This window comes from Argiope bruennichi, chromosome 5 (genome assembly GCF_947563725.1).
Source record: "Argiope bruennichi chromosome 5, qqArgBrue1.1, whole genome shotgun sequence".
Taxonomy (NCBI): Eukaryota; Metazoa; Arthropoda; class Arachnida; order Araneae; family Araneidae; genus Argiope; species Argiope bruennichi.
The window spans coordinates 135609449-135630950 of record NC_079155.1 but is presented as its reverse complement, the minus strand read 5'-3'; the positions used below and the strand labels follow the sequence as shown (position 1 = coordinate 135630950).

General features: G+C 28.5%; 1 protein-coding gene across 1 annotated transcript; it reads left to right on the top strand.

Moving 5' to 3' along the window:
- Nucleotides 1-1621: 1621 nt before the first annotated feature.
- Nucleotides 1622-20967, top strand: LOC129968430 (sterol O-acyltransferase 2-like). The gene is made up of 9 exons (XM_056082288.1): nt 1622-1726; nt 2769-2899; nt 5429-5491; nt 7136-7243; nt 9320-9471; nt 12659-12790; nt 14479-14529; nt 20373-20453; nt 20852-20967. The coding sequence occupies exons 1-9, from the start codon at nt 1655-1657 to the stop codon at nt 20965-20967; spliced, it is 906 nt and encodes a 301-aa protein (XP_055938263.1). The 5' UTR covers nt 1622-1654.
- The last annotated feature ends 535 nt before the right edge of the window (nt 20968-21502 follow it).

Genomic DNA, 21502 nt, shown 5'->3' with positions numbered 1-21502 from the left:
ACATCGAAAATGTGATAGAAATTCGTCTATCTACATCGCGACATAAGAGCAAAATTTTTCTGTTCATTTATTTTACTATGAGATTTTGGTAGGGATTTCTTGGACACGAGCAGACATGGAAAGGAGTGTTTTGAAAAGAATTTTAATATTTTTATCCCTTCGTTGTTATGGAATCGGCAGTTTTACTTCGAATGTGTTATAATTCAATAAACAAAACAAAAAGTAAGAATTAAATCAGGATGCAAGAGAATGTTTCGGAAGAAAAATAAGATGGGCTGAATGAAATTAAAATTAGGAAATCATGTTTCAACTAGATATCATTACATACATACACACACATATATATATATATATATATATATATATATATATATATTAGCATAAAAATTTAAGTCTCTTGTAAAGCTTAGAATAGAAATTTCCATGGATTAAAATAAAAATAATCCCGAAATCGGTATGAGCGCCATTATTTATAATTTTATGCATTTATGAAAAGAATTTTGTGTTCTTATGAATAAAAATATATTAATATAGTGATTTCTAAATTATTATCTCCAATGTTAAAAGAAATTTGATCTGAAAAACAAAATTTTATATATTTATTCCATTTAAAAAGCAAAATTGCATTTCATTTCATTACATGGTAAGCTTTATAAGAACACAAATTTTGTGTTTTGCTTCCATAAATTGTAATCAATAATTCATTCTCTTTGTTCTCCATTGTAGAAAAATACTAAAACTTGAGAGGATTTGTTGGTGAGTAGAAAACACTTCCTCAGTGTAGCTTCATACATTCATAAAAGCAAGCAGGCTTGCAAATGAATAAGTAATCAAAACTTTCTTTCTTAAAAAAAAAAAAAGAGATGAAGGTGATGGGATCTTCTTTTAATAACATTATTCCGATCGAAAGACTACGAAACGTATTGTTTGATAGATACCCCCCCCCCCACACACACACATAGAATCTAATTTTTTTTTAAATCAAAAAAATAAATGGGAACGTTGATTTGCATCTTTTAAGTATTGTTCTGTTTCATCAATCTCGTAGTTAAATTTGTATCTCTCTTCCTTGGCGTTGATTTAATTTTAGTTTGTTCACAAAAGTGTTTGGAAATAACATCGCATCTTAATTGCCTTCATAAACTTTCAAATTGCCAAAAAGGCATTTATATCCAGATAAGAACTATGTGATTGTTTTGAAATTGCTTATTTAAAGGGGTCTTTTAATATTAAGCTTTAAAGTTTTGAAAATCTGGGAATGCAGTGATATTTGCAATTGCCATTATCATCTATTCAAAATCTTTTATCATTGAATAATAAATTGCTCAAGTTGCAAAAATATGCCTTATAAATTTTTAATGCATATTTATTTGAAAATGCAAATAACAAAATCAAAACATAGGACCTTAGCTTTATTATAATTACTGAAAGGAATAAACGTAAAACTAAACACAGATATTTGCTATTTAGGAGCAGACGATTGTTTCGTAGTGAAAAGGATTTTAACCGGACACGTGTTCTGTCTAAAATTGTTTGCTTACTGCCGTCGAGCTCGCACCTGTTGTGCACTTCTTGTATTTGCTTTTATGTTGATCGTTCTGTATGAAATTTATCACATTCAGGGTTGGTGTTCAAGAGTAGAGGGTTGAGGATCATGTCTAGCAGGGTGGAGATCGGAAAGAAGGCTCGAGATATAGAGCCTTGGGAACTAAGGCAAATGCTGCAGGTAAATGAATCAATTAATTACTATACTTTCTGGACTGAGGAATATTTCATGAGTGTTTTCCAACTGATTAAAAATTTTCAAATTTATTCTTTAAAAATATATCTTTTCTGTTTGAGGTGGAATGACTCGAATTAAAAGTTTTATCTGAAAATTTCCGTTTCGGAAATACGGAAGCTATCGGTGGAGAGTAATTTTAGGCAATAGTCATTTTTCAGATTCTTTACAAATCTTGTTAGTAGTTTTGGTGCTTTCAACAAACTGGATGGCATGCAAGTAGCATAAGTTCAATTTTGTTTACATAATATTCCCTTATAATGATCAATAAATATGTAAAATAATATCCTGCACTATAAATTCCTTTTAAATATCATTAAATATTTCAACAATGCGCTAGTTTCTCAAGGCCTTTTTATATTAATAAAAAATACACTGAATTATTCCTGATGTTTTTCTGAAATCTTTGTTTCTATGCTCTTTTTATGGTTCGAAACTTTCAATGTACCGAGATGTTTCATATTCTTTTGAAAAAACTAATTAATTCCGGCCAGCGGTCTTATTTGCAGAATATGCATACATTAGTGATTCTAAAACTTTTTAAAATTCTTTTGCAACTTCTTTTTACTTGCATTTGCTCCATGAATGCGAATGGCATCGAGTCAAACTGGAGAGTATTTACGTGGTTTGCTTCTCATTGGTATAAAAGAGATAAATCCAGATTTGTTGTTTGCGTTTATTTTTTTAATTCTCATCTACTGAATGTCAATAAATGGGTGCCATTACTGTTCGCTTCCACTGTCTCCTGCTCCATTATAATGCATTGAAGGAATGCTGTCTCTTCTAGTTCGGATCTTAGTTTAGTTATATTAACGTCCCGTTGTAAAGCAACACTAGGGTTACTTTGGGTCGGACCTCGTCATTTTGAACCGCGGTCAGATGACGAGGAGATAGATAGAGAGAGATATTCTGTCAATTTCATTTATTGAATGAAAAATTGATTTTTTTTTTCATTTGAATATTCTTAATATATACATTGCTTTATTAGGATCCGAGTAGTGATATTTTGGATGATGTCGACGCCAAGCTCCAGAAAGGCCATAATAGAATAATCGTGGAACTTGAATTAAAACATAAAAAACCTCAAAACGATTTTATAAATAAGCCATCGTTACCCAAGTAAGCATTTTTATTATTTTTAGTTTTTTTTTATGGCTCTTAAAACAGAAAATTATTTTTATATTTATTCAACACAATTTTGTCTCCAAGAAAATCAAAACTTTTTATACATCTGAATTTTGAAAAAATTTTCAAAACACATGTAAGAAATAAGTTAATTCTTAAAAAAGCGGAGATGTATTTTAAAATGTAATTAGAAATTGGAGCATTTTTTGCTACATTATTTCGTTATAATGTAATATTATGTATGTTTTAGTGACTTATAATATCAATGGAGCGTTTAGATACTTTCTTTTTGATTTAATATCTTGTAATATGCCGGATTTCTATAGTTCATTAATAGTGAAGAAAAATGCCTCTAAAATGCAAAGAACGAAATAGACAATGTTAATCTAGAAATCTCCCATTAATAAATAAATTTTACATTTATCATATTTTGTTTGCATTTTTATTTCTATTTATATCGCTTTTCCTTGTGAATTTTTATGTCCTTCGTGCTTTTCCTCTCAATATCTTTTTAGTATACAAAGTGTCTCAAAAACGTTTTAGTATTATAGTTCCGTGTCTTCAGCGAACTCCACTCTATCAAGGGTCAGGCGAAAGCAATAACAGTCCTTATCATTGCAAGCCAAACTTCACGCTGTAATTTTCTGACTCGATAGATTTAATGTGGGTATATTTATAATGATGCACCTAATTGATGCAATTTAGTGAATTTTAAGGAATATTTACTATTATTTTTAGTTTAAGGATGCAAGAAATGTAGAGATATTTTCTGGCAAAACTTTAAAGAAATTATTGATAACGACAACTAACAACTATGAATGTCTATAATTGTATTCTATTTCTATCTTTTCATGAAATATTTTATCTCTGATTAATTTCAGCTTAAGGTAAATCTTTAAAATCTGATCAAACTTAAATTTTAAAACTTTAATAGACATTTAATATATAATTAAATGCCTTGCTGTCAGATTCATAATGTAAATAGTATTAAAAGTCAATTTTTCTTAACATTTTCTGCATTAAATTTTTTAGTAAAAACAATACATGATTTCAATTAGCATATTTTTGGCAAAATAAATGAGTTACAGGATGACAACAAAATTATTTAAAAATTCAATACAAATTAATTCTACAGCATCAAATCTTTCAATCACAGATAAGGTTTTTTCCTATGTCTCAAAACAGTAATTATATCTCTTATTAATATACTATATGTGAAATACACTATTGTTCTCTTTTGCCTTATTTGACGAGGATTATAATACTGTAAAGGGAATCGGTATCATTTCAAAACCAACTAAGTACCTCAAACATTCAAATCCGTCATACAAACAGAATACTGCAATATTTTTAAAGCTGTTGCATGTTTGGTAAAATCCAATGAATATAATGTAGCTTGATTTTAAAATATATTTTAATATTTACCACATATTTACATTTTCTTTTAGAGGCATTTACAGGTCATAACATGCAGTTAAAGTCGTAAAAATGCGGATATAAAGTATACAAAAGGTTAAAAGAATAAATATAAGTTGTATTACACAAATGTGATTTAAAAACATAAAAAGTTCTAAAATTCCAACGATAAGTGATTCTCTGAGAGGCGAAATTAATTAATTAAAAGTAAGAAACCAAGCAGTGAACTAGTACCGCTATATGAAGGTCTTAATTAGGAAACAAAACGATAAATTAGTAGCGCCATCTGTAGGCAATGTCTCTTCATAGAAATGCCGAGCAAAAAGCATTAAATCGAAAATTAATTCTTCAAGAAATTTCATTAGTGAGACATAAAGCACGATATGGTTTCATGAAAGAAATTAGCCATTTCTATAGAACTGGAATGAGTCGTGAACTCTATTTTAAACAGCTAATATCAAAAATTGATTAAATAAGTTTAAAAATCTGGTTCTGTTGATGACTTTCCAACAAGTGGCAGGTTAAAAGAAGTAATACATTTCTGTATCTCGTTTATTATTTTTTAGCGCATTTCTGCAAAATGAATTCGTATTGCACCAAGGGAAACATGTCAGGCATCTAGGACAGAAACGTTTCAAGGAGACCTGAATTGTATGCCTATACAGAACAAACTTTTCAGACTTTTCAAACATTGTTCCTGAGACAAGAATTTGAAATTGAGATTCTCGGTGGAATAAGTGACGACAATAATCACTTAAATTGGATTTGTTCTTATAAATCATCCTTTCATGGCGTCGGAAGGGGTAAAAATGCAAGTCGAGTGTGAGAATTAGAGAATCCATAGGTAGTTCCATAGATAAAAGTATATAGCGCTAAGAATTTTATTGCGTAACGAAAGATATGTGGCAGAGTTTCACTTTTACACTAGCAATAAAAAATATGTTGCAATTAACTGACAATCAGCCTATAAAATTATTAATAATTTACAAAAAATAGTTGTTTGTTTAAATATATTTTTTTGCTGAATGAATTTTCATAACCAGGGAACGACGCCATATTCAGCCTGTAGTTTTCCATCCACATTTATTCATCTAAAATATTTTTCAGATATTCTGAAGCTCTGAGGGAATTACGAAGAAAAGAATTTGTTTTAAGAAATTCAACTTTAACGTAAGTCATAAGATTATTACTTTAATTTAAATATATTTTTCTCCATTCAGATAACCATGAAAATGATGTTTTATTTTAGATGCCATGCCATTAAATATTTTTGCTAAAGTATCATTAATTCTGATAACTTTTAAGTTTAATAAATACTATTGTTTCAAAATATTTAAAATTACGAGGAAAACCAAAGAATAGTTCCTTGACTACAACCACTTAATATATATAATTTCAAATGAAAGCTCACGATTCCTAGATTTGTTTATAAGTCACCAGCCATCTTGTCTTAGTTGAATATTGAACTCGATGTGATTAACCATGGTTCAAATCTTTTTGATGGTGGCTTGATTCAATGTTTCATTTTAAATGTTGTTTATTACTAATTTATGTTTCTAAAGAATAATAGATCTTTCTTTACATTTCTGAATAATTATTCTCAAATATTCTTCGAATACATAGAAGAATTTTGAAATGCCCTACAAGTTGTGGACAGTTTTTCTATTCTTGTATGTTACGATATGCTCCAGAATAATAAGTTTTATTTTATCTTTAAATTGTATTCTGTATTCCTTTGCAATTTTTTTCCCATTTTTTACTGAATTCGAGGTCATTTCGAAGCTAATTAACTGCGATAATTGAAAATATTTGCGATGTTTTTTATTTAACGTGAGTGTCAATAGAGATTTTAAAAAAATTGTGAATATCGCTCAGTTATCCTAACTTCATAACAGAGTAAAGTAGACTGAGTCAGGTTTCAAAACAGGGACTTTTTTCTTTTACGAAATTCCTGCAAAATCATAATATATATTTTATGGATGCATGCAGTTTCGTTGTGTTTATATTATTTTCTTAATTCTCATTTATAGTACACGATAAAACATATGCTATTTTACAAATACGAAAATGTCTGCAGAAATAGTTTCAAAAACGAATTTTTATTCAATTTAAATTTGATTTATTTCATGTTCAGAAGGACTGACGATTGTTATTCCATTTTAACATGCATTTGATATGCTGGAAATTAGAAAATTTTTATACCTGCGTACTTTCGATAAAAAAGCAATATTCTAATATTTCAAAACTTAATTTATTATTTTATCAATCAATTTAACTAAATTTGACTAGAATTTAAATGTGTGTTAAAATTCGGAGTATGTAGCTTGATAAATTTAATTTTGCGTTGTAAATAATTTCAGAAAAATAATTACCGTATTACACGATAATTTTAATTATAAATTAAAGATTAATTGAAAGAGTAGAAAAATTAAAATTAAAGTTATTCTGAGTTTAAGCATATTAATAAAAGTAGCTTCAATGAATAGTTTCATTAGATTTATTTTGAATTCGGCGATATCTAAAATGGCAAATTTTTAGAGAATCTTAGTGTCGTTTAATTTTTAATAAAAATGTCTATATATGCACTTGCGCATACGAAGAAATAAAATTGCAAGCATGTTGATACCACCTGAAATTTAAACATGGTTTTTTCAAAGTATGCAATTTTAAATAATTTTGATTTCGAATAAAATGTATCAAGAAATTCTTAAGAATCTCTAACTGATTTTATGCTTAAATGTCAAAAATTAAAAATATTAAGCATTTAAAAAAAGTTTTTATTATTATTATTATTGATTTTCCGTTTCTATTCAGAAATCTTTGGAGAAGTCCTAACGTACGCTCTTTATACAACTTAATTCTTGCTTTTTTTGTATTCCTGTACCTGCACATCGCTATCTTCTATTACTTTAATGTCGAACGGTAAGTACCAGATTTTTTTTTCTTTCTTAGATTCCGTTTGCATTCAGTTTCTAGAAGTTACTATGCTGTAATCTTCATTTGAAAAAAATGTATTTATAAACATACAATTCTTTTATTTTATTCGCCTACCATAGACTTGTTTATTAACCACAATACGTAAGCATACCATTACTTAACCCTTCTTTGCATGATGATAGAAATTTCCATCATAACATCTAGTGAACAAAAAATGAACTCAAAACAGGTGTACTGTAAATTTATTGACTTTTTCGCACCAATTGCGTAATAAGGAACGTAGCTGTCAAAGAAATTAAATGTCACAATCATTATAGGAGGTTTGAATTTGTCATTTCGCTGCTTGTTGTGGTTGGAAGAAACTTTCTATTTCTTGAATATTTTTTATAACACATCTGATTTCTTTTTCTTTTCTTTTCTTTTTTCCTAATAAATACGATAATGAGTGGAGGAATTTAGAAGAGAGGGACATTGAAGATTTCCTTTAATCTAGAGCAGGAATTATCCTGATTTATTTCACAAAAAAAAACATACAAAGGAGGGTTGAAAATCAGTAAACAATGTGATCTGAATCATGCCGCAGAATATAGAAATGCGCCAGTTGATCATTTATGATATGCACAAATTTAAACTGGATCACTGATCAATTTATAATAAAGGTTTTTACTTTTAAATATCATATAAAGCCTAATGATGATAATCCGCATGTAAAAATTTTAATATTGTTATAAACCTAATTCAATTTTGAAAGGTATTCACTGATTAACAATTTAAAGAAAACTCTACAGCATGATATCCATATTTTCCTCCCTTTTGTTCAGGGCAAATTATCATTTGCATTATTTTATTCGTTCATTGACAATATTTTTTCTATTATTAATTGGACGATAAATTCTTATAAATTGAATTTTAATCGTTTTTTTTTCTTCTTTTTTATTACTCTGCTTCCATTTATTTAAAATATTTGGAATAATCCTTTTTTATTTTTACTGATTTGATGAAAATTTCTATTCGCTCATATTTCTTCACTCTTTATGACATATACTTTATTTTATGTCTTCATATATGTGATGGATTTTTACACTTTTGTGACGCAAATTTTTATGTGAATTTTATTATGATATTTGGATAATCTAAACATTTTAACTGTACAGAGTTGACGAAATAAATTCACTGAACGCAGATTTTATTGTTGATTATTTATATTTAAGCACAATAATATACATAATTAACTTTTTATAAAACATATTACATTAATACAATGTCATATGTTCTATATCATTTTTTTTATTTCTTTCTCGAATTATTTTCTAAAATCACATAACCACATTTTTTTATGTTCTCTTTGGATAAACATTTGAAATTTTTAATTGAAATAGTGTGTTCATGTTTTGCCTTCTTCTCAGTCTAGCTTTTGAGGAATACTATTTATTATAACTGCATTATAACTATTTTCTGTGCTATTCCACTTCAAGAAGATATTTGTGTTCCAGTCAGGTGCAGTTTTTATAATTATAATTAAATTTAATCTTATTTTAAAAATATGTTAGTAAATTGTTTATAGTTAAACATATTTCCACCTTTAAAATTACATATTTTGCTCCTTTTTATTCATTTGATCATGGTTCAAAATTGAGAAATCTGTTCCAAATAATATCTTGTAGTAGCATTATGCGAACAAAACTAAATTGAACTATTTTTTAATTTTTCATTTGTTCTTTTATTTGCTAAAAATTGAGAAATCTGTTCCAAATAATTTCTTATAGTAACATTATTCGAACAAAGCTAAATTGAACTATGTTTTAATTTTTCATTTGTTTTTTTATATAAACCTTTACTCCCATTGAGGCTTTTAGGTCGACCCAACTACCTTAATACAAAAATATATTTTAAAAATAGTTGATACTTAAAAATTATTTACGCAACATGATCGAATATATCCCTTAGTTTTTTAAGTCCATAATCCAATTCAAATAAAGTTTTTTTTAATTTAAATAATGATTTTATGAATAATTGTTGCATTCTATTCGTTATTTTATTTTATTGTGATTTAAATTTTAGGTTAACAAGAGATTTAGCATTGGTTTCATGGTCATTTGGTCAGTTTCACATTGTTACTGCCGTATGGATTGGCATCAACTTATCGATTGTTTTCTTTTTACATCCTGTCTTTCGATTCTGGGCTTCTTCTAGAGCATTTGCGAAGAAGAAGGGTAAGTATTAAGTATTTTTGGGTATCTTAAATAAATATGCCATTGAAATAATGAATAGTCCAGAAAAATATGGGATAAAGTAGAAATGAAATGATTTGTGTTGTCTCAAGTGAAAGATATGATGATAGTAAGATAATATTCATATGATTCAAGTGATACTATTCATCCTCTTTATAAAAAGTTAATTTGTATTTTCGTTATTATTTTATATTTTTAAGCTTTCTAAAAAGAAATATTTTCCAAAATGTTCAAAAACATTTTGAAATAAACATATTTAATTTTGAAGTCAGTGTTGCTTTGCTAGATCTTTGATCATTTTTCAAAGCATGTTACATTTAAAAGGAAAAAATCAGCATATTTTATGACTTTCAAATTCAAAGTTTAGTGTTAAGTTGCAAATGGAAAAACTGATTGTTATATAGTTCCTTAGAAAATATATAATTTAATTATTTTGTGATTAAGATCTTATATTTAAAATTTCTATAACGAAAGAGAACGTTGTGCACAAAAGACAAAGGCTTCATATGATGATAGAATTTTTCATATGCTTGTGAAACTGGTAGAATCGAGAGCTGAATGTCTTTTCTGCTCGGAACATTTAGACATAATTTTTATGAAATATGAAATTTAAATTTCCAGATACTTTGGTGTCATATTTTTAATATTAAAACGCACTAATTTCTTTGAACTGTGATTTACATTTTATATTTTGCTTTTGGAAGTAATTTTTAACTAATCAAATAAGACTTTAGAGAACCTTAAGATATTTATTTTTAGTTATGAGATTCAGGTCTTTAAAATGATCTCAAATACCATAACTAAAACTTATTCCTTCCAGTTAGTCTCGCTTTGTGTATAAAGAAATGCAAAAGACCATGTTAGCACTACAAAATTCAGACTCAGACTTCAAGTACATCTTTCCAAAAATGATCATTTGAATAAATCATTTTTAGGACTTGATTCAGCAAATATACTTATGCTACTTCATTCATCTTTACAGGATTTGTATGCCAAGATGCGCTGTATTTCTCTCTAAAGCTTTCCCTATTCTATTTGAATTTTTTTTAATTCCCTAAAATTCTAATTGGATTTTTTTTAATCCTTTAAATTCTACTTGGATTTTTTAGTGTATTTTTTTTTTGTTGTTGTTGTTATGTGTGAACTTTCCATGACAAAAATAAATTTTTCTTTGAAATTATAAAAATAAATAAATAAACTCTGGAAAAACTAACTAAATTACATTCCAATATTTCCTTCATACCGAATCGTCGTTTATGGCCAAGAGTTCAGTTTAAAGATTGATTGTTGTTGTTTTTCTGTAGTTTATTTGGCGCAAGAGTCATATTTGGCTTAAAGATTGAAAAGGTTGCTGGATAGAGATTCGATTGAATGCTGGTCTGTTGTATGGCAAATCCATTGAGCATCCTCCTGCTAGAGTTGGACGGAGGTTTGAAGAGGATATGGTGGTTCACTTTTCACCTGCATTTTTTAATCGCGTTCTAAATTGAAAGTTGAATCCTAAAAGAGCTCCAATATAGTTTCAAAACGGGTCGTTATTTTGAAAAAAGCTGAAAATCTCAGTTATTGGTTATGTACTCATGCAATTTGATAACGCTTTTATTGAAATTATTTAAAAGTTGAATGCAAAAACAAAACAGTGCAGATTTTTTTTAATATTTTGTTTTTAATGAATGAATAGAATAAACAGTTTTTTGCTACCCTACCGGTTTTAATTCCTGGTGGAATTAAACCGATAGGGTAGCATAGTAATCTTAGGGAATTTCTCATTTTTAAATCTGTATTTAACCATAAATTTATTCTAGCTTTCAATTAAATGCTACGTTTTATTTTTTACTTCTATTGCTATTGCTTCAAAAAAGAAAAGAGCATCTCATATTCTTAAGAGAATTTAATTGATTTTTGTTTTTTAAATTAATATTTTTATTAATTTTAAATAAGCGTATACAGAATTAAAGAACGTAAATTCTGTATTTAATGCATGATACGTCGTTAAAGGATTCAGTTAAAATAGCAATTCATTTAAAAGATTTAAAAAAGAACGCCTGAATGTGACTTTAAATTTCTCAGTTGTCATGTGAATGGAAATGACCATATCCTCCCTCCTAAAAAATGTGTCATCTAATTCAGAGTATAACCTCTTGAATTATGAATTTCTTTTAAGACCAAAAATGAATAAGCTTTGAGGATGTCGTAATTAGGGTTACGTGCAGTTGTGGTTGACTCCAATTATTGCAACATGTTAGAAAAATAATTTTATTTACTTTTAAACTTAAGAAATGAAACAAATAATTTTGATTCACTACAAGCTTCACCGAGGCGAGTGCGCGAACATTCCGAAGAAAACGGAGAGAATAGCTTTTTAGAAGCATCGTGCATGTCAATACCCGGATGATGTGCAGCGCGCCATTACGTCACACATAGCCTCGACGGAGACTGTAGTTTACAGATTCATATGGAAAGATGATAGGCATTCGCTACAAGATCCTTGGAGGAATAATGTCTGAAATGCGTGCCCCATAACACTAGATTTGAGACTGAATAGCCATTGGATATTTTACGTATCACCAATGTAGCGCATATCTAACTTTCTTAAACTCATTATTTGATATAAAGGAAATAACTCGCAATTTCTTCGCAAAGAAGATATCAAGTTTACACCAGTACTATAATTTACTCATCCTTTATTCAATCCTGAAAGGTGTTTTATAATTCTGCTTTTCAGTACCAAAGGAATTAAATTTAAAAAAGACGATTTTCCAGTTACAACAATTTTATATACAAAATCTGATTTTACATCAAGTCATAACTAGGTAAATTTATTAAGAATACACTTTTTATAATTTATTCTGGTTAATATGAATATAAATCCTCAAACAACGTATTAAAGTTTTTCCATTTTTATTTTTCATTTTTCTGGAAAATTGGTATAAAGTGGCTTACGTTTAAATTAAAGAATTAATTTTAAATTAAATTAAAGAACGTTTCTGAATTAAAGAATTTATGATCGCTCAATATTTAGAGCTCTGTATGTATAACGATGGATACTTTAATCTCTTTATAGATTTTGTGATTCAATATTTTGCACTTTATTCACTTCGTATGAAACAAAAACAATGGATAAACATGAGTAGATATGAAATTAATGGATATTTTAATCTCTTTATAGGCCTTTATGATTTGATGTTTTGCATTTTATTCGTTTTGTATGAAGCGGCTTTGCTGATAATTCCACCAAAAATAATCATAGACTGCAATATACCACGCGCATCATCTTGCGCGTTAGTAATGGAACAGGTCGGTATTGTATTCTTTTTTATAAACCAAGTATACATAAATAAGAGTTAATAGAGTATACAAGTTAAAAGTTAAATAAGAATTTAATGTTGTCTTTATTTCTCTTACATTTACGTTATGTTATAATTAATACTTCTCTCATTCGGTGAAACATCAGAAATCTATTAATCAATAAATTGCAAAACCATTTAGGGATGATATTTTAAATATATAAAAGATCTGGTTTATCTTTATGTTCGTTTTAATCGTCGCTTTGCAATCTTGGATCGTTTTATATTGTATATCGAGATGAAATATGGGTCACAGATGGATTATCCCAAATGGAATTTTTTTTAAAGCTATTTTAAAATTCGAATTAATTTTTATTAACTTGATTCTAAATGATAAATTAGAATTAATAGTTGGGAAATTTTAGGAATCATCATAATTTTGTTTGCAATTGGAGAGCTATAATTTTTGTATCATTCTAGAGTTCAGTACCTTTCTAATTATCGTAACTTGAAGTTTGTAACTGAAAATTGATCTGTGCAACTTTTCTAATTTTAGTGTGTTTTCTATTTATTTATTTTACTGAATAAACTTTTTTTTCCAAGTTGACCTACGGGACTTAATTATTAATTAAACACCAGGCTTATGCATTAGCATTTCGCGCAATATTTGAGTTCCACGTGTTGCCATTCAATAAAAATAACAATTGAGAGTAAATGAATTATTATTGCATACGAGTTCTTTTCATATTTTTATGTGGTTTTAAAGAATTCTTTTTTCGCTTCTGTATTATTTAGCTCAGTGGTATCTTGATATGAAACTTGATAGTAATTGAATTATGCCTTCGGAGGCCTTATTTATTTTTATTTCGCTGATAGTGTACATAATAGGCAATATAATGTGGTAACTAAACTACAAGTGTTCAATATTCAATTGTAAGGGTCATTAATTATTACATGGAACCAGTTTAATTATCAAGATCAGAAAAAAAAACATTTATGTATATAGTTTGTAGATTATAAATTTCTTTTTCAAGTTAATTATTTATGGTTATAAGAAAGTAGTTTTTTTTACAAATCTGAAATCCAGTAAAAATCGCTTATCTAGTAAAATGGTTAAAAGTTTAACAGATAATGGATTCAGGTACCATATATCTGCTATAGTTATAAATAAATTTGTTGAAATTAAACAGAGGAATAAAACGTTAGGTTTAGTAGATAGTTGAACTTAAGATTGAAACAACAATAGTGAGATTGAATCAAGTAATAGTACTGAATTATTGCTTTCTAAAGGAGCTCAGAACTGAAATTTATGGAAATTCCAAGCAAAAGTAATTTTACAGAGCGAAGAATTATTTTAGAATATTTAAAAAAAACTGCTCCAGCAATAAATGACGATTTAGAGGAAGACATAAAACAGCTAACTGAATGCAAGAAAAGTTATTTAAATTCATAAGATATCACAGCTAGCTGGAATGAAAATGGACCTGTAATATTGCTAAAGTAATATGTTTTTTGTATCAGCACAAATCCAAAGTGAGTATGTGTATGTTACAAAAAGATTTTTAATGCTACTTGCGATGGAAAACAAATGCCGGAATGTATTTCCAGTTTAAAAGAAATTAGAACTTAAAACTAAAGCAATCTACGGGACATATACGTGACCATATGCTCATCACTGAAGTTTTCGATGATTTGCTTCCAGATTATCAGTATTTCCTTAGTGTCTGTGAATATGTACCTCCTGATAAACAAGGTATTAATGACTTTATTAATAGATTATCAATTGATAGATAAAAAAAGATTGAAAATGCACAGACTCAATAAGGAAATGCTTTCATAAGTAAGAAGTTATAGAAAAAGAAGCAATATGAGCAAAATGAATGCAAGCTGTAATATCTATCAAAAAGTGCTTTTCAAAGACTTTGATTTAAAGTTATGTTTTATATGTAGGAAGCAAATTATAGAGCCAAAACTTTTGACAAAGGCCAATTCTCGCCTACAAGCAAAGAATAATTTAACCAAAAGAAAAAATATAAGATTTCATCAGTATTGTTTAGCTGTTGAAAAATGAAAGTAAAAGAAGTTGGCATTTCATTTTTATTGGTCTAAATTCTGTGGTTAGTCAGCACATGATATATGACAAAGCATTGATTTATAAAGGAATGCTAAGTCTTATAAAAATAAAGATTGTATTGGAAATACAATAGATGCTTTTGGCAGAGATAATTTTCAAAACAGAGCATTTGATGAAAGGGATTGTATTCCAGTGAGTTGAAAAATGTTTTATATTTTCTTAATTTAAAACGAATTCTCATTTTCGTTAGCTCAATAAAAGAGAAAGTCTGTGCAATTGAATTAGATAAAAAATTTGCAGAATCATGAACGACGAAAAAAAAATTCTTGGAAATAGAGTGGAAAAGTTATGCAAATTAATCCAAAACAAGTCTTTTTGGAACATATAGTGATAGATTATTCGTAGTCATCACAGTTTTTTAATACAAGCTAATAATATCATCTGCCTTTTTATAATGCATTTATTCATTCAAAAATGTTTTAGAAATCTAAGGAAAACGAACTTTATTTTCCTTATGCTCTCTAAATTTTTAATTCTCGTAATGTTTATTGACGTCCAATTAAAAATGGTTTATATCCCTTGATGTATAGTAAGAAATATTCAACATTTTGGAACTATCTGATGAAGATAAGCCAATAATGACGACGTAAAATATAGAGCAACATAGACTACAGCGTTGATAGCAGATATTGATTGATAAGACAGATCTATTTCTTATTATAACATACTGATGGCTGGATAAAAAGCATTTTGTCAAGTAAAAATATAGTTAAGACAATTATGATTTTCAAATTATTTGATCTTTCATAGTTTTGAAATATCTTTTTTATATTTTATCTGCAAATTTCATTTTCATCGTTTCATTCATTGTCATTGATATTAAATTGGAAAGGAAAAATATTAGCATTTTTTGTATCAATTTTTACTTATATATATTTTATTTCGCTTTATATCTATATTAACATATGTTTTGTATTTCTTCCATTTCAGTCTAGACTTTTTATGAAGAGTTATGCATTTGTTCGAGAAAACATTACCAGAGTTTTAAAGTATAAGCTCCATGAAGGTATTGTGAAATCTCAATTGATTCGTATTTTTCGTGATTCAATCCTGCTAAAGCCATAAAATTATACAATGCCGTTAAAAATTAAGAAAATTTTCGTTTCTGGTGTTTATCGTTAGAATGACAATTTTAATAAAGTTAGATTGCATATACGATATAAGAAAATAGCTATACGACTGTAATTCATGTATAAATTATCGTGTGCAACCATCATTAACATCAAAAGATTTAAAAGAAAATCAGAATAAAGTACAGACTGGCAAAAAATGTGGCCCTCTCCTAATCCACATGTCTCGCATTATTAATTCAAATTTCAGTTTTTATAACATAAGGTTTGGTTAGATTTAGTTTGAATAAGTTATATTGACGCTTTCTTTTAATGCATTACGAGGTCCTCTTGTGTACACAGCCGGCCACCCCGCCAACCACTGTACGAAGGAGTATTGACAGGAGCATCACGAGGGTTATTTGGGATGCAGAATACTTAAAAGATTTGGTACTTACCTGCTCCAAATGTCACCATAGTATTCGGAGGATGTTCGGTCCTCGATGTCAGATTCAACGTAACCAAGTCCACTTGCATCTGGAATTCTTTGCCACGAATCCAGATCTTAAACCTTTCCCCAAGCCAGCGCAGTCTAATCCAAGATTGATAATCCAGTTTCTAATATGTCAGTTGCTGCCGGAAATATGCTTGAAATGCTCAGGATCTCTAGCAGAATCAATTCATTCAAAGCAATATAAATCTTCTGATATTGTTGATGCTTGCCTTTAAGAGTACCTATCATAAAGAATTGAATCACCAATGTCTATTTTGATTTCACTTTTTAATCAGTCATTTCTACTTTATGTATGTGTAACACTAGCTACACATTTCTACCTGCGTTTTTCGATAAAAATCTGCTTAGAACACCAATAGCTGATATTTAATGTCAAATCTTGATAAAATATTTCACTTACTACAGGTTACAAGGATGACGATGATTCATTCAGTTGCTTTCCCAGTGCGCAAATCTTAATTGCGTTCGAATATTGCACTATTTAGTATTTCAGTAGCAAAAATGTGTCCCACTGATTATTTTAATACTACAAATAAGATGATTATAGGAATTCCCAAGACTTTTAATCCTATTGTGATATCTCGGCTTTGAGAAGAAAAGATTATAAATATAAGACTCGATTTTTCTGAATATTCACTGTGTGTGTTGGCTAGCTTTATGTAAAACTCGCCGTCGATATTCAAGACATTCTCGAATTAAAGTGTGGAGTGTGGCTCTGATGTTTTCCTAATCATCTAATTACGATTCAAAACAATGAGATCCTTTCTCAGTGTAGTCATTGCACATAATGTTCTTTTGATAGAATCTGCAAAAGCACTTATTTTAAACACCTACAGAAAATAAATTCAACTTAATCAAACTAAACGTTAAAGTTTCTTTAGTGTAAATCCGCTCTTATCATGCGCAGTATGAATATGACAGTTAATTTTTTTTTTTTTTACTTATTTAAAATATTGATAGCGATTTATTAAAAAGCCTTCCATTAATAAACAATAAATAAATCTAGAATCGAACAATGGTATTGTGATAATACTTTAAGCATCTTTACTTTATGCAATTACTTCGTTAATTAAAATTGGTATTACTGAAAAATCAACTTTTCGAAATTAAGAGTATTGTAAAAGTGGTTTTTTGGCTATAGCATGCGCCAAAGCTGCCTAGGAAAAAAAAACAAATTTATTAATCAATTTTTATTTAAAAATAGAATTAAAAGTTTGATAAACCTCTTTCTGAGTACTACCGAAAAACATACTAGATCTGATTTTTGAGGGTCAAATAATTTGCCTTATCATGAGTTTTGAATAATTTTTAAATTTGCATGCTGCACCAAATAATATACAGAGAATATGCAACCAACAATCACTATCAGGTTAAAAGTAATTAAATCTTTAGTACTGCGTATGAATCGTAACAAGCAATTATGCCTAATGTTAGAAAAGCTTTCCAGTTTTTTTTTAATTTTATCATTTTTTAATGTTTTATATACGTTAAGAAGTTAAAATAATCATGCCTAAAAGTAATTATTAAAGAAATTTCGCAATTTTGGTAGCTTTTAATGATCTCTACTTTTTTCTTTACTTTTTATAAGTACTGTTATTTGTACTGTTTTTTTTTCATATTAAAAAATTAAAAAGCTACGTTTAAGATTTTTTTTCAGATGATGATGAGGAATCAAACTCACCTCCTTGTCCAGAAGTAGGAAAACTGATATATTTTTTATTTGCACCGACATTAATTTACAGGGATAGCTATCCAAGGTAAAAGAAGGAAAAATTCTTGCATTCGTTCTTTCATTTATGATATTTTACGAATTTGCAGCTACGAATTTTGCAAGTCAGTTATGCATATGTTTATATATATATATATCATCAATAAAATTAGACAAATTCTTGAAAAATGCTTTAATATATTTCTGTCGCTTTAAAATATCATCTCTATAATAGAAAAAAATTACATTCGTTAATTTACGTGCAATGTACTGCGACTTACAAGATAATAACCACACACCTCTGTTTTCCAAATTTCATCATGGAATAAAAAAACTGATTTTTATTTTTTGCAAGCATGAGTGATTGTGGGGGATTCTTTTTTTTTTCCCTTTTCCTATTTAGTATGAACATGAGACCTACATGCTATGTCTATGTAATAAAAATCATACCATATTCGCTACTAATTGCGAAAAATTCAATTATTTCCTCCAGTTTTAATATTTGGAAAACAGAAATAAAGGACGATATTACTTGCTATGCAATGGTATGTTGTTTACAAACAATATATATGAATTTGTGAGAATTTTTCTGTTGCATAGATGAGATTTTAAAATAGCATGAACACATTCATTCATTTTCCTTTATTCAATATAAGAAATAAAAATACACGAAATCGTAGTAGAAATAGTATTAAAAAATCATTTCCTTAATTTGATAAATGTTTTAAAATTCTAAATATTTTAATTATTCATAAATTCATTCGATACTGAAATAAAATTCATCTGCATATCAAATGAGATGTTAAAACTTTAACTATTGAGTCAAGTTCATCAGTGGTGAATAGTTCTTTTAGGAAGCATCGATGTAAATTGATTTCTTTTTTTAAAAAACAAACAAACTTAGATTTAAAATAAATTTAAGTAAAAAAATTATTTCAGAAGCGATCTTGTGTGAATGTACTAAAAAAGGAATTTTCTTATTTTAATTATTTTATAATTCATTAACACAAACATCAGTGAATTTTGAGACAAATTTTTTTCTCAAATTCACTATGAGATAGTGATACTATTGCAGAAAAAAAAATGCAGTATGATAATTATATTCTGAAATATTTAAATATTGCATAATTTACTAATTTACAAGTATACTTAATTTGAAAACTCTATAGTGCGTTAAAAATTGATTATAAAGTTCCATTTTTATTTCCTCACGTAGAAAAAGTATTGCAATCGTTAAAAAAAATTTTACTCTAGATTTAAATGAATATATGTTAAACTTAAATTCTTGAGTTTGGAAAACACATTTTTGACATTACGTCTGTCTTTGACAAATATAACTCAAAAAAGCTTTGAGCTAAAGGGTTGAAATTTAGTATATAGTGTTTGCACAAAATTTGTGCATTTTTTCGAACGGATTTTTTTTTCAAAATACGTTCGAAGAATTCTAGTTCGACTAATACAATTAAAAAATATCTGGCCATCTGTCAACTTTTCTGTAAAATCCGTTCTGAGGAAGTCTGTCTGTACGGCTGTTAGAGCACAAGCTAACACGATAACTACAAAACGAAGAGAGATGTATAAAACTCAGTACATAAATTTAGCAACTGTATTGTAATTACGTATCTAGTTTAGAGAGAAATTCAACAAGAGGTTGACTACTTATTGGTTTGTATTTTCAGAAACAAATAAACGCGATAAACTTAAAAACGCAGTGACTTAAAAATATCAAATTTAGCATGGGATTTTGTAACTACAAAAAGCAGTTTTAAGCAAATTTTTGTTTGAATCAGTTGAGAAAAACGTGTCAAAAATACTAATTCGATTTTCGGATACTTTTTACACAAGTCAGAGATGGGTCGCCAAAAAAACTCGCCAAGAATGACACGATGCATTCAGTAAAAATGGTAAATTCACGACAAAGTTGAATATATCATAATTAAAATAGGTCTACCATGCAGGGTGCTCTCTGGGTTAACAGCTTTATTAGGGACTGTGAGTGAAAATTTTTGAAAGACTACTCCCTCTGGTTAAAAATATGGAAAAGTCACGTTAAATAAAAGTTTGTAAAAGTGTTTCACTTTTTCTTTTATTTTCAGAACATCTGGTATTCGCTGGGGTTTCGTTGCCTGGAATCTTTTGCAATCATTTCTTATTGTATTGGGTGACTATATTGTCTACATTTGTTTTTTAGCGAATAGCTTCAACAAGTCGGGCATTGAACCCATACCCATCACTCATTTTGTGGGTTTGTTGGCTATTGCAATCTTCGCAGGTAATATGATCTCGTTCTTAACGTTTTATCGCATATTACACTGTTTGCAGAATGCTTTTGCTGAAATGCTGAGGTTTGGCGACAGGTTGTTTTATGACGTAAGTATCTTTCTAGTTGCGTGCTGATTTCATATGTTTATAAATGTTCAGAATAACTGCTGATGGAGTGACCTTTTCTAAGATTTTTTGTTATGTAGATTTTAAACACGTTTTTTTTTTTTCTTTTTTTTTTTTTGCTTTATGTGAGTGATAAATGTAATTTTCAAAATTCTTTAAAAAAAATCAATCTCACTTGTTAGATGAGTCTGGTATTTCTCATGCCTTTGTTTGAATTTCAGTATTCAGTTTTATCATGATTAGTTTTGTTAATGTAACGAGATTTTCTGCTTTCACAACCAGGAAGTCCCACGGGGGAGCACCTCGTAATTGAAAGTGAGAAGCGTTTGGCATGGTGGTTGGTTCTCGCCACCCTTGTAGGTATACAAAATGTTGGGGGGGCTAGTTCCCATCGATGATGGGACGTGCTTCTTAGGGAAGGGTTGTACCGTAGCCGGTGATGGCCCTTAGGAAACAACCCCAGTTCCCGGCAGTGTTGCTGTCACGGCAGTCCAATCATTCTTTTCCGTATGCCTTCGAACGGGTCAGAGTAATTAGTCTATGATTCACCACCAAAAAAGTAATATAGCTGAAAACAATTAGTTACTTGCTTCCTTTTTGAGTTTATTCTAATGCAGTAAATGAAACAAACAAACAAAAAAAAAGAACCATCTTACTGGAAGCTTCATAGAATTTTTGAGGATGAACAAAAAAATTCTTACTTACATTAGCTGTCCTAGTTTTAAACATCGATATTGTATAAGATTAAATACCGTTTTCTATAGATACATCCTAATATTAACGAACAATTTAAAATTTTCATTGCTAGAAATCAAATACAGATATTGATTGTATATTTCTTTCCCATAAAATTCTGAATAACTTGATTGATTTCCTTAAATATTAAACTCCATGTTTTTGTTGTGGTGGTTAGAACTTCTAAAAAACAAGATT

Bases quoted from the DNA above. Each gene is read 5' to 3' on its own strand.
- LOC129968430 (XM_056082288.1), top strand. From the start codon at position 1,655: ATGTCTAGCAGGGTGGAGATCGGAAAGAAGGCTCGAGATATAGAGCCT. The intron at 9,472-12,658 runs GTAAGTATTAAG...ATCTCTTTATAG, and splicing joins AGCATTTGCGAAGAAGAAGG to GCCTTTATGATTTGATGTTT. The intron at 12,791-14,478 runs GTATTGTATTCT...ATTTGCTTCCAG, and splicing joins GTTAGTAATGGAACAGGTCG to ATTATCAGTATTTCCTTAGT.